The sequence below is a fragment of the Centroberyx affinis genome, unplaced genomic scaffold (assembly GCF_046629955.1).
Source record: "Centroberyx affinis isolate AG114_WGS23_722 - 3 ecotype Tasmania unplaced genomic scaffold, CSIRO-AGI_Caff_v1 ptg005101l_1, whole genome shotgun sequence".
Classification (NCBI taxonomy): domain Eukaryota; kingdom Metazoa; phylum Chordata; class Actinopteri; order Beryciformes; family Berycidae; genus Centroberyx; species Centroberyx affinis.
The window spans coordinates 35366-50000 of NW_027282526.1; the positions used below are offsets into that span (position 1 = coordinate 35366).

Below are 14635 nucleotides of genomic sequence, written 5' to 3' on the forward strand. Positions count from 1 at the left end.
TTTAGATTAGGGAACACATATTAACTATTAAATAAGTTGCTTATTTTATGCATATTAGTAGTGTATTGGTTCATTATTAGTCATTACAAACCACTTTTTTTTAAATTTATTTACTTAAAAATAACAATACAATACAAAAACACAGAAATGACAGAAAAAAAAAAAACATGTAGAGACATCAGAAAAGAGAAGAAAAAAACACTGCGAACATAACAAATGTAAAACAAAATATATTAACTAGATAGAATGGAGATCACAGCCCAGTTATGAAGAAAAAACAGGTAGAGAAAGTCTAACTGATATAAACAAATGCAGGTATAGTTATATAAGCTTATACATAAATAAAATGTATAAAGTTACATAAAAGAACAGAACATAAAGTATTATACACTCCATTTACAGTTTTTATAAATAAAGCCAATACAAAAGGCAAAAAAAAAAAAAAAAATTTGAAAAACACAAAGAAGAATACAAAAACAGGACATATCAAAGCTCAAAATCCCATGCCTTTATAACTGATATTTCTGATTGATTTTTCCCATTTACCAGTAAAAGTACAAACCACTTATTAGCATCTTATTCTACAAGGAAACCTCATTAATTTTGGGGTTAACTTTGGAATTTCCCTCAACAGCTTCCTAATTAGTGCTTATAGCAATCAGTAAGGAAGTTGTTGCACATGAATTGGGCTTTTAGTCTGCTTATGCGTTATAAGGTGCTAGTATCACATATTATTGAGAGAAATTATGAAACTATTGAGGGAAAACCCATAGCTAATAGTTAATATGTGTTCCCTAATCTAAAGTGTTACCGATATTTTTCCTTCCTCCGTCTTAGTTGTTTTTCAAAGTAAATATTCTGAAACAACTATTAATATTCTGAAACAACTGACAGGAGGCGGGGCCTAACGGAACTGCAGTGAACGGTGAACATAATGAATTTTTTTTTTTTTTCATAAAATCTGTATGTAGTGTTTTGGAAATGAAACTCGTCACAGCTACAAAGTAAGATCAACAAGCCTGAGATAAAGAGCTTTAATCTGAAGAAACATGACACACAGTGTGTTGTGATGTTGAGGCGGGAAACAGGATTAAAATCCAGGTGGAGGAAGTGGACGAGCGCTCCTATTGGTCGACGGCCAGTGGCGTCTCATCTCACCATGAGGCAAAGATAGGCAGCTGCCCAACAAAAGACAAGAATCTCAAATAATATAAGCTTTTTTTTCATTAATTTAAAAGAAAATGTACTTATTGACAAACGCCTCTTTTTACAATACAAATTGTTTAAATCTTGACTCATACCCTCGACCCCCCTGCTTTTTACGGTACTTTTCTCATCCCTAACTTGACTTTAAAGTATAGAAGAGATGGAGTGAAAAGGGGGAGGGTTGGGGTTCAGGGGGGCCCCATGCTTGCCTTTTCCTCGGGCCCCAAAAATCACTAAGTCCGCCCCTGTTGACAGTTTTACTTTGGAGAGGAAAAAACGCAGACTTCGGACACGTAGTCACCTGGAAACTGGAAATTTATTTTTTTTATTTTTTTTACCTGGAAACTTTAGCTTAAGCTTGCTTTGTTCACAGGCAGAAAGCAGAAGCAACAAACCATGAGCAGAACTTCTTTCAAAATGTCTGATATCAGCGCTCTGATTGTTGATGATTGTCTTTACTGACTGAATTGTTTTCTCTGCTGTTTGGAATTGAATGGGAGTGAATGAGGCTGAGAGGTTTGGAGTTCTTCTGTCTTGTCGATACTTTTCCCCAAGTCATGTGACTCTTTCTTATATAGATTTTAAGTCTTGAAATCTAATTAGCTAGAGAGAAACCTACCGGCTGCCATAGAGCATCGGACGCATTGCAGGGGATTACATCGTCAAAATAAAAGTCCCCCAGAATAGGGTATTCAATGGCAAGGAGTGAAAACACTCGTGCCATTCTAGTCAGATTTATTTTTTTGTACTCCCACCAAAATATCTGTCCAACAGGTCGGCTTGATATTTGTCAGTGTGAAGCGAACTTCGGACTTTAAAATGACTTTCGGGGGTGTTAGCATTTTCTCAGGGGCTCCAAACTTTTAAACTTTTAAACTTTTAAGCTTTTGAACTTTTGAATGGCAGTGTATCTCCTTTTTATCGTTTATTTTGTAATTGTGTTTCTTCTTCACGTTCACTTTTATCTGTTTACATCTGTGTTTGGTTGCATGTCTGTTCGTTTTCTAGTTGTATCCATTTATCCCCTGTATTATCTTTTATTCCTTTTTTTGTTATTTTTTATTTATTTATGTTGTTATTCAGCTGTTTTACTAATTTGATTGTGGTAAATTCTGCATCGTTTTTGGGGTTTTTTATTGTATGTAAAGCACTTTGTAAACTTTGCTTTTAGAAAAGTGTTATACAAATAAAGTTATTATCATCATTATTATTATTATTATTATGCATGTAAAAACTCATAACCCAGAATTAACATTAAAGCGTAAAAAATGTGCAAAAAAAAAACCCCAATTAAGCTGGAGTCGTCCTTTAAGTGCCTTGCTCAGAGGCAGTCTGTTGGGAGAGAGAGTCTTCTTCACTTCCCCCACCTGGATTTTCCCAGCAGGTTTTTAATCCTGTTTCCCGTCTCAACATCACAACACACTGTGTGTCATGTTTCTTCAGATTACAGCACTTTAAACTCATCACAGCAACGTAAGCTCAACAAGCCTGAGATCATTTCCAAAACACTACCAGTCAAAAGTTTGGACACGCCACATTTGTCTTTATTTTTTACTTATTTTCCACATTTTAGAATAACAGTAAAGACATCAAAACTATTAAATTACACAAATGGAATTATGCAGCGACCAAAAAAGTGTTAAACAAATCAAAACTATCTTATATTTTAGATTCTTTGCCTTGATGGAAAGGCAAAGGCTTTGGAAAGAAATTCATACATAGGATCAACTTCACTATTTATATTTGACTAAGAAATTCATTTCAAGCATTTAAGCAGAAGCCTTTAGATCAGAATGGCTTTAAGAGAATGAGAAACACAGAACATTCAGTCAGGTGGGTCCAGACTATTGACTGGTAGTGTAGATGTAGATTTTATGAAAACAAAGATTGTTAACTTCATCAATATGTGTCAAATCTGTTAAAGTTTCTCATTCAGTCGACCAAAAACCAAAAAAAACACTATTTGTTTTGGTTTTGTGTTCTCAGCCATTTTATGAGTCACTTTTTCAAATAATGGAGATCTTTTTTTTTATTTATTATTTTCCATATTTTTTATCCAACTTTAATTTATTTAATTGTGATACTTTGACATCACTGTCTCTGTGTTTTATTGTATGTGAAACTTTTACTATTGTATGTGTGTTTTTAGAAAACTGCTATATAAATACAATTATTATTACTGTTATTACTGTCTCACTTGTGCCCACGCACTGAATACACACTAATACAGTGTGTGTGTGTGTGTGTGTGTGTGTGTGTGTGTGTGTGTGTGTGTGTGTGTTCCCTCTACCTGTATCCATCTTTTTCCAGCAATTACAGACGTTACTCAAGTGGAACAAGGGCTTTCCAAACATCACACACACATACACACACACACACACACACACACACACACACTCCCATGCTATGAATGTTTAGCTGCGGTTGCCATGGAGGCGACCACGAGACGGTGTCTGCTTACACACACACACTCACTCACTCACTCACACACACCTTAGCGCTCTAATCTCGTCTGGTGTGTGTGTGTGTGTCCATGTGAGTGTATGTGCTGGAGGGTGTGTGTGTGTTCATGCATTTGCGAGTGTGTGTGTGTGTGTGTGTTTTTTCATGATCCTCTCCCATTATTTTGTCATAACTAAACAAAAGGTCCATTGAAGTTTTTCCAGCCATCTTATCATGTCTGTCTGTTTCTCTGTCTCTCTCTGTCTGTCTGTCTGTCTCTCTCTCTCTCTATGTCTGTCTGTCTCTCTCTCTCTCTCTCTGTCTGTCTGTCTCTCTCTCTCTCTCTCTCTCTCTCTCTCTCTCTCTCTCTCTCTCTCTGTCTGTCTGTCTGTCTGTTTCAGGGTTGAGAAATCTTTGTTTCCTTCTTGGGATTTCCGTACTGTTTCATTTTCACTTGTGAGAAGTTAAAATTCCTGACTTTCCGACGTCTCCTGAACGCAGCGCTGGTGTCTGGTGGGTTTGGAGGCTTCAGTTTAATCTGGACAAACAGAATCTACAGAAATACTTCAGTGTTAGCCGATACGCTCGGAAATAAACAGAACCGGGTTTCAGAATGCAGTCATTTATTCTTCCAAAAAAACATAAAATTCACTCATTCGTGGAAAAAAAAAGTCTCTTTTGGCTCTTATGAGGCTTAAAGTGCAAATATCATTTTACAGTTTACAGTATCAGCTGTGAAAACATTAAAATGTGTTAGGAGTGAAAAAAGAAATCACAACTTGTACATTGTTATCGTCCATAAGCAGTGAATATAAGACCAAAAACAAATCATGCCGTGGCTTAGCTGCATGTGAATCAGAAATCAGTAAATGGAAATTAACATGCAAACTTCAGATGGGAGGCTGTGATATGAAATTAAAAAAATGTCTTATAACACATATTCCTATCCAAAAATCTCATATCTGCAAAAAAAAAACAAAACAGTGTGCTGCTGTGGGTTTCTCCTTCACTCTGGATCCTGGACTCTGGATTTGAGTCACATTGTGCCATACATTTTTCAATGGTTTGGCTTGGTCCCAGTATCCCATACAGCATTTTTTATTTTTTTTTAAAGGTGAAAATGGCAGCAAGTCAAACTGCAGATATAAGAGACATCAATGACATAAGACATGACACAGAAGTGACAAGTGAAAAGAAGAACTGTCTGTTTAACATGGTCCAGAATACGAGAGGCAAACCTGAGCAAAAATACTGCGGTAGTTACATAAAAACATTTCAGATAATTAATCAAACGCAAAATGAAATGAAAACAAACGGCTTTATAGAGTTATGAATCTGTTTGTGGTTTGTATTCCAGCAGTTTTACCAGAGAGACTACCTGTTACACAGTTTTATTCATACAGTTTAGACACAACTACAGAAGCCCGTTGAGGACATAATTCATTCATTTTATTTACAACATTTTCCCATGATATTGAGTTAATTTTGCTGGAGATATTACTTTTTTTTTTTTTTTTTTATCGGGAGATATTACGGGGTTTGTTTTTTTTCTGGAGATATTAAGTTAATTTTCTTTGTTTTCTTTTTTGTTTTCTGGAGACATTAAGTTAATGTTCTTTGTTTTCTGGAGATATTAAGTCAATTCTTTTGTTTTCTGGAGATATTAACTTAATTTTCTTTGCTTTCTGGAGATATTAAGTTATTTTTCTTTGTTTTCTGGAGATATTAAGTTCATTTTCTTTGTTCTCTGGAGATATTAAGTTAATTTTTTTGTTTTCTGGAGATATTAAGTTATTTCTCTTTGTTTTCTGGAGATATTAAGTTAACTCTTTTTGTTTTCTGGAGATATTAAGTATTTTTCTTTGTTTTCTGGAGATATTAAGTTAATTTTCTTTGTTCTCTGGAGATATTAAGTTAATTTTTTTGTTTTCTGGAGATATTAAGTTATTTTTCTTTGTTTTCTGGAGATATTAAGTTAACTCTTTCTGTTTTCTGGAGATATTAAGTATTTTTCTTTGTTTTCTGGCAATATTAAGTTCATTTTCTTTGTTTTCTGGAGATATTAAGTTATTTTTTTGGTTTTCTGGAGATATGCAGAGTCAGTGATAGTCTACAGAGGCATTTTGCTCTCAGTACATTTGTCACACGTTTTTCAAAACCGTGTGGAAAAAAATGATAAACCGTGTAAGTGAGGAACACAGCAGACTGCAAACCTGATGGAGGGACTGAGTCAGGTTGTGTTTTTCAATCTGGTAGCCTGTGTGTGTGTGTGTGCAGAGCTTTTACTGCTGGTGTTTTTACTGTTGAGGCTTTTGCTTTACTTCATACAGTTGTCATCATTCTGAGATATCGTATAAGCTGAGACTGCTATTAACAATCAGTCTGCGTATTGGAAAACAATGCTTATCAATACTGTACCAATGTATGGTATTGATGTCGTTTTTGAGGCATAAAGGTTATTTCATCAATCACATGCTGAACATGTAATTTCATTGAAGGTATGAAAAAAAACTTGAAAATAATTATGACGATGATGATGATGACGAAGGTCTAGGTGAACTTCTTGATGAAGCGCAGCTTGAGGTAGGCGATGGTGAGGAAGCTGAAGGTCATGACGCCCAGAGCCAGGTGGTTCTGCCAGAAGCCCCAGGTGGAACAATCCACTCCCTGCTCCAACAGGAAGTCTTCCCCCGTGCAACTGAGCGGAGAACAAAGGTTCCTCTTTACTTCACATACAGCCTGGCCTCAGGGCCGGCTCTAAACCGCTGGAGGCCCCAGGCACAATGTTCTGCGGAGGCCCCCCTTTTTAAGACAAATCCCACCCGCCATCAAGCAATAAAGAGTGAGGAAAAATGTAGTGTTTAAAGCACTGTGTGTTTGTTACCTGGTATAAGATACAGCACATGAATATCAAAATAAAATGTAACAAAGGTCTTAGACTTAACAAAGGTCTGAAGACTCTCAAGGCGGCCTCAGCCAATAAGATCTACCTCTTGCCAATCAAAATCAGTGCTTTTGATTTGGTTTTATGATCATTGGCAGGTAATGCATCCAATAAGAACGGTGACACTTTTTTTTTTTTTTTTTTTCGAAAGTAGAAAAAATAAATTAAAGGATACGTGAGGCCCTAGGAATTTGCCTATTCAGCCTATAGGGACAAAGTCTGACTAACTAACTAACTAACTAACTGGGTTGATGACTGAGTGTGACATCATCATTTTTTGGCCCAACTAAGGGATTCTGGCCCCGCCCCTTGCAGTCTAAGGTGAAAGTGAACATATTAAGTGATGTCAATGCCTTTAACCATGTCCAACGCTAATATTAACTATTTCTGCTTTCGAGGCTTCCTCTCCTTCCTGAGGTGATTCTAATATTGCATTTATAGCTCTGTTAAGTGAGAACGCAACATCCACACCATCCGCTGTTAGCAAAACATATGTGCTTTTTTTTTATTCAGTAACATGCTTGTCATTCGTCATTTCTACTGACGTTATTTCACCCATTTTAAGAACAGAACGATCTAAGATTCCCATTCATTTACACAGACGGAAAAAAAAAAATGGACCCGGACTGAATAGGAAAGCCCGGAAACACTTGAGAGAACTAAGTAACACTTTACAATAAGGGTACATTAATTAAGGGTTAGTTAATGCTTAATAAGCATGAACTAACCCTTAATTAACAGTTAACTAATGTGTAATTTACTAATGGTGTTCATGTTAACTACGGTATTAATTTATAGCCTACATTATTTAATAGTCATCTTTATAAACTATTATACCATGGTCTGGGTGAATACTCGACTCTGATTGGCTGCAGGGTGTCCATTAATTCCTGATAATGTACACCTACTAAGTAGTTCCAGTGAAACTGTCGTTGGGTACGTAGCATCAGCCTGTATCTAAAATGAGTAACCATAGCATAGTGCCTCATCCTCTGAACACCACAGGATGGCGACTGTAACACACAAGCTGCAAGAAGTACACTGCCCCTCTGAACTGACTGATACTTTGCATCACATACGGTAAGCGATCATCTCACATCCCATTCGCTATTCAACTCGCTACTTCAGGCTGCGGCCCACAGACACATGGCCTATCTCATTTGTTCGTGAAAATCTTGATATTGATTTGGGGACAATGACATGGCTGGATAGCTAGCTAGTCTTGTTGTTAAACATACTGTCAAATTATATTTACTGTTTGTTATTGACTTTGAATGTTGCTAGCATAACGTTAGCTTTCTGGCTCATAGCTGAGCCAAAGGGTTCTATGAGCTGAGCAGACTAGAAATATCTCCCGCTGCCAAGTCGTATCTAAGGTTCGTCCTATTTACTGGAGTAGTGAACAACGTTTCTAGTGTCCATAATCAGAAATTAATGGACTCCGCGGAAGCAACCGGTTCTGGCCTCCCCGTCGTCCATTAATTCCTGATAATGGACACCTCGTCCGGCATTATCCCTTACTTAAATAATGTATAAATTAATACCTTAGTTAACATGAACACCATTAGTAAATGAAACATTAATTAACTGTTAATTAAAGGTTAGTTAATGCTTATTGAGATAAACTAACCCATATTAGGCATTAACTAACCCTTAACTTAGTGTACCCTTATTGTAAAGTGTTACCGAGAACTATTGACTATTCAACTATTCATCAACGAATTAATTCACTAACTGACCGGCAGACTGTTCCACCAACTAACTCACTGACTGACTAACAAATTAACTAACTGACTAACTGTCTCACTGACTGACTCATGTCTAACCAGCAGATAACAAGACAAACCATCTAATTATCCACCTGACTGACTTCACAGTAACACTCTGATTCACTTTTCATTTGAATTTGTTTTAAATTAAATCAGACAAACTGACCAACAGGCAGCTGAGTGGATGTAATGAGTCACTCAGTCCAGCAGGAGGAGCCAGTACTGTACATCTGTGTGTGTGTGTGTGTGTGTGTGTGTGTGTGTGTGTGTGTGTGTGTGTGTGTGTGTGTGTGTGTGTGTGTGTGTGTGTGTGTGTCTTACGCGAGTCCGGGCGGTGTGAGGCTGCTGTTGAACCCACCACAGAATTTCAGACCCACAAACTCATTAATCTGCAGAGCCTGAAGAGACAAAGAGACCATCATCATCATCTTTACCACCATCATTGTGTGTGTGTGTGTGTGTGTGTGTGTGTGTGTGTGTGTGTGTGTGTGTGTGTGTGTGTGTGTGTGTACTTACAGCGAGCCCATATCGTGGTATACTGAGGTATTTCAACCAAGCCAGCCAGCTAACAATAGAGGGAAGATTCACCAGCAAACCTGCAAAGATCTGGAGAGAAAGAGAGAGAGAGGGGGGGGGGGGGGGGGAGAGAGAGAGGGAGAGAGAGCGGGAGAGAGAGAGAGGGGGAGGGGGGGAGAGAGAGAGTGGGAGAGAGAGAGAGAGACAGAGTGATTAATTTAGATATTAAAGATATTTCTGTCTCTTTCTTTCTTTAACACACCCACAAACTCATTGAAGTGTGTGTGTGTGTGTGTGTGTGTGTGTGTGTGCGTCTCACCATCATGAAGACGCAGCTGATGGTCATGAAGATGTTGGCGATGGCGACCACCGTCTGGTCGGCGGAGATGGCCAGAGCCATGGAGGTGGCGGCGTAGGAGACCAGAGTCACAGAGAACATGAAGAGGAAGAAGGCTTCTACTGTGGCTTTGAGACCTGCACACACACACACACACACACACACACACACACACACACACACACACATCAGGAGACAACATATAGGGGCTTCTATTGCTTCAGTACCAGACTTGAGTCCCAGTTTAATTGCTTCAGACTGGACTTGACTTGGGTTCTGGTGACTTGGGACTTGACTCTGACTTGTACTCTGATGACTTGAAAAGGTTTCTAAAGTCTTGACTTGAGATCTTGTGTTTGTGTAAATGACTCAGATTGAAAGTGATGAGATTTGTTCCAGCAGACGACTGAATTGAAATTCTGTTTTCTGAATTTGTATGGAATGATTGAATTTATTGAAGCTGAAACCGATTCTAGAAATCAAACTCATGATGCTCTTACCAAGTTTTTATCCTATTAAAACCATATTGCATTGAAAAGTCCAAGATATTTAGTTTTCTTTAAGATATTAAATTGATACTGGACTCTTGATTTGTTCTGACTTGACTTGCTGTTCTACATTTAGACTTGAGACTTGACATTAATGACATGGACTTGACTTGGACTTGATTTGGTAATCTACATTTAAACTTGAGACTTGACATTAATGACATGGACTTGACTTGGACTTGACTTGGTAATCTACATTTAGACTTGAGACTTGACATTAATGACTTGGACTTGACCTGGACTTCACTTGGTAATCTACATTTAGACTTGGGACTTGACATTAATGACTTGGACTTGACTTGGACCTGAGTTGGTAGTCTACATTTAGACTTGAGACTGGACATTAATGCCTTGGACTTGACTTGGACCTGACTTGGTAATCTACATTTAGACTTGGGACTTGACATTAATGACTTGGACTTGACTTGGACCTGACTTGGGAATCTACATTTAGACTTGGGACTTGACTTGAGACTTGTGCCTCAAGACTTGACACTGACTTGGGACTCGAGTGAAGTCGACTTGGTCACACCTCTGTGTAGACGGTACCATAAAAGTAAAAGTAAAGTCTTTCTCATTTTCCCAGAATGCAGCTTTCAGGAGCCGGGAGCTAAAGCTAATGCTAGCTCGCTGATGACGTCGATTCTATGCTGCCGCATGCACAGGTCACGCAGCCCTTCAGAATAAAAGTCCCTCGGCAATATACCAAAACCTGTGAGAGAGGAGGAGTGTGCGCGATAATTTGCGGGTTAAGAAACAAATAAAATTTCAACTTTACTGTCATTCAGAACTTGTTTCTTACATGGTCCTCCTCTCTCGCAGGTTTTGGTATATTGCATAAAGACTTATATTTTATTCTGAAGGGCTGCGTGAACTGTGTGTGCGGCAGCATAGAACCGGTCTATCGGTTCATGTGTTTCCTGCCCACCGATCATGAAGTACGCCACGCAGCTGAAGACGATGGCGGGGATGGTCCTCAGGGTGATGATGTCAGACAGGATCTTAGACAGGAAGTAGACAGACAGCCTGTAGTAACCGCTGATATACTCGTGACTGGAGAGAGAGATTGAGACAGAGAGAGAGAGAGTCATGACTTTAAACCTGCTCTATGCAATTTTTGCACAAATGGCAGAGAGATAACTGTTTGAAACTGAAAGACTTCAACACACAAATCATCTACGGTGGCCCACTGTGGACAGTAGTTGCATGCATCTGTGAATATTTGACAACATTTGAATATTTGACTTAAATGATAAAATGTGAACAAGGTGAAATGCAAAAAAAGCGTACTCCTTATTTTCGGGGGTGTTTTACCTCATTTTTAATTTCAAGAGCATTATATGAACCTTCAAGTCCCCGTTAATTTCTGACTCTGAATCTGTTGTTGGTTTATGAAGCCTTAATGTTTACAAAAGCCAATCATGGAAACAAAATGTTCAACACCAGATGAACAGAGCATCTGACGTATTGAAAAACAAAGCAACTGGCTTTGATTTGAGACAAGAAATGTTGTCATAGACAAATATGTTGAAATATACATCATTTTAGCTTTGTGTGTGTGTGTGTGTGTGAGACCCACATGAAGAGCTTCCTCTCTGAGATGAAGAGTTCGGCGGAGGACAGGGAGCTGAAACACTGATTGACGGTGATGAAGAAGAGAGCGCCAAACCTGACAAACACAGCAGCAAACTGGATTTACTATATAGAGTATAATACACTCTTTACATATTATACCAATATTATACCATGATACCAACTATAGAACTACAGAGAGAACACTCCTACTTTAATACTGCTAGTACTACTGCTACTTGAGCGGCTACCTGTATTACTGCTTCTACTAATACTACTACTGGTGATAATAGTAATATAAATAATAATCTGGTATTTTTGTAAAAAAAAAAAAACACTTTTCAAAACTAGGTTACAAAATGTCATCAATAAACAATATTTATACAATTGATGAGGAAAGGAGTGCCAAACCCAAGAGAAATACAGTGTTATAGTGGATAAAGTAAAAACAGTATAGAATAGAATAGAATAGAATACCTGTTCTGTATTCCACTCTGATCCTCCTTGACGTCAAAGAAAATGGCTCCTACTACCAGAGCGAGGAAGATGGTTACCGCTACCTAGACAGATACACAGAATACCAATACAGTCAGTAATAATAAATCAATGTAATAATTCTCTATAGAGAATATGGTAAATTCTCACATATACTGTATGTGAGTTGGGAATATGTGAGTATTTGCAATCCCATACATTTTTATGAGGTAAATTCATTGGGTACACTTTAATAAGTCAGTTAAGTTCTTTTCAAGTAAATAAAAAACATAATACTATTCTAACACAAAATCAGAAAAATATATGTATAGTGACTGTTTGCTACCAAGAGAGAAAGCAGCAAGGCATTGGGAACTAAGAGAAAGTGACAGAAAACAAGTGATCAATTGAGAGGAAACTAAGAAAACAAAGAGAATATGGTGACACTGCCGAAGAAAATGTGATACGTTTTAGTTTTTTCCTCTTAATTTCATCTGTATTTTTGCCCTTTGTTGCACTGACTGGACCTGAGTTAGAAGAAAGTGGAAATTCTTGGGTACATTAGGCAAGAAAACTGACAGAAGGAGAGGGAAAGTAAAGTTGCGAGGTGTTTTTACCTGAGCGACGGAGGTCTGAGGGTTGAGCATGAGGTTGCGGAAGGTTCTCTTGAGAACCCATCTGAACTGGGTCAGGAAGCTGGTGTTGTAGGTGATGGTTCTGGAGGGAGGACGGGTGGTCGTCGCCTTACCCAGAACGATTCTTTCTGAAAGCGATAAAGAGCGACAAAGGTCCTGTTTTGCTATTGATTCATATAGAAGCCTGTTTCCTATATCCTTATTAAGTTCCTGAACCTCCTCAGCTGGCTCCTCTCAATGTGGAGGAACAGCAGCTTGAATCCAACGTCCCCCCAAATCACTGAACTCACCCTATCAAGAAGATTGAGGCCAGCCACCCTGCGGGAAAATCTAATTTCGTCCGATTGTATCCGCAATCTCATTTTTCCGGTCACAACCCAGACCTCGGGATCATCGGTTAGGGACGAAGATCCACCAGTAAATCGAGAGCTTTGTACGGTCCGATACACCGAACTGGAAGTCAATCTCGTGATCCATTTTACCCTCACTGGTAAATAAAACCCTGAGATACCTGAACTCCTCCCCTTGGGGCAGCTGCTCCCCTCTCACCTGGATGGCACAGGTCACGTTTTTCCAGGAGAGAACCATGACCTCAGACTTGGAAGTGCCAATCCAACGTGATCTCATGGCAGGTCACGAAATAAGCACTAATTATGCGCTGTGGACACGAATTATGTGAAGATTATGTTCGTCCACCACAAATTGTAGAATTTTCCTTCGTACAAGCTGAAGACTGGTCGTCGGTACTGAAGCCAAACTCATCCACCACCCGACCACAACACCTTTACTTTTCCGCTGAGCTACTTCAATGTGACACTACTTCCAGTTTATTCGTGTCTCCTTCACATAACTGTTTCATGCTGGGAACACCGAATTTCAATACCTTACGTGCCACCAACACGTAAACTGGTGTTAACAAGTCGTGTTCACTCTGCCCTACGCATCAGAGATCACGGTCTGATGAAGCCAAAAGGACGATATCATCCGCAAACAACTTGATATGGTGTCCATTAATATCTCAAACAGGAGAGGGGACAGGGGGCATCCTTGTCAGATTCCAACGCCAACCTTGAACAAGCTTGCCTTAATACGAAGAATGCAAATACAACTCTCGCTCTAAGTGTATAAGGATGGATGAATGTCTTGCAACATCGGCCCAAGCACCACATACTCCCACAGTACCTCCCACAAGGTACCTCAGAATTATTTATTACTTAATTCAACTGCCTGCGATCTGTTGCAGCAAATGGTGTTTCCTTCTTTTGCTTTCACATTCAGCATTGTCTCTTATCCAGAGGGACTCACGCTGAAAGGTAGCAGATAAGGGTTCAGTGTCTTGCTCAAGAACGCTTCCACAGGACACATGGCTGATGATGGGACACACATATGCCGTTTCGGGCATCGAACCTGTGACCTTTTCGGTCTGGTACCTACCCAGCTCTGTCTTGGTCTGTTTGTAGTGGCTGCAGCTTTTGTATTCCTGAACCAGTCTATCCTCGATTCCCTGTCTGGAGGTAGAGACTGAATCTGGATCTGGATCTGGACCTGCAGGAGGAGGAATTTAGTGACAATAAATGAAAAATACAGTATTTTGAACACATAGAGACACATTTGTATCACTGTACTTGTGAGGACCATCACTGACTACATTCATTCCTTAACCCATAAACTTAACATTAACACTAACCTAAACCGATAACACTATACATTACGGTTCGCTAGTTTAGTTATATAATTGAATAATTATTGATTAACCACAAACATTATCTAGCGAACGGTAATGTAAAGTGTTACCCCTAAACCTAATTCTAACTTTAACCCTTAAATTTTAACAAATTTGAATTCTAAACTATCCCCTGGCCAAAACATGCTCTCTTTGGAGGATTTTCTTCATCTGTCAAACCTTATGAGGACATTTGCAACTCTCCAGTACACACACACACACACACACACACCCTCCTACCATCTTTGTCTACGCTGTTGAGGGTCACAGCGGTGGAGTCTCCGTTGATGACGTCCAGGAAGAAGTCAGCAGGGTTGTTATGAGGCTCACAGGTGTATCCTGGGAAATGGAGTTAAGAATGTTACATTTACATCCGGTTGTGGCCTATTGGATGAATAAGCGACAAGTTTCATCTGCTTTGTAAAAATTGAGTTTGTTTGATTTGTCTTGCTTTTTTTAACCCTTGGGA

At 38.8% G+C, this 14635-nt stretch overlaps 1 protein-coding gene across 1 annotated transcript in view; it reads right to left on the reverse strand.

The window, feature by feature from the left end:
- Positions 1 to 6198: 6198 nt before the first annotated feature.
- The window catches only part of abcg2a (ATP-binding cassette, sub-family G (WHITE), member 2a), a 27918-nt gene continuing 19481 nt past the window's right edge, over positions 6199 to 14635 (reverse strand). The window contains exons 9-18 of the mRNA XM_071546057.1: positions 14407 to 14505; positions 13878 to 13988; positions 12426 to 12571; positions 11812 to 11894; positions 11342 to 11431; positions 10691 to 10815; positions 9197 to 9351; positions 8878 to 8967; positions 8705 to 8759; positions 6199 to 6374 (exon numbers count right to left, since the gene is read on the reverse strand). Coding sequence (XP_071402158.1) covers positions 6199 to 6374; positions 8705 to 8759; positions 8878 to 8967; positions 9197 to 9351; positions 10691 to 10815; positions 11342 to 11431; positions 11812 to 11894; positions 12426 to 12571; positions 13878 to 13988; positions 14407 to 14505 — 1130 coding nt within the window. The remainder of the gene's footprint in view (positions 6375 to 8704; positions 8760 to 8877; positions 8968 to 9196; positions 9352 to 10690; positions 10816 to 11341; positions 11432 to 11811; positions 11895 to 12425; positions 12572 to 13877; positions 13989 to 14406; positions 14506 to 14635) is intronic.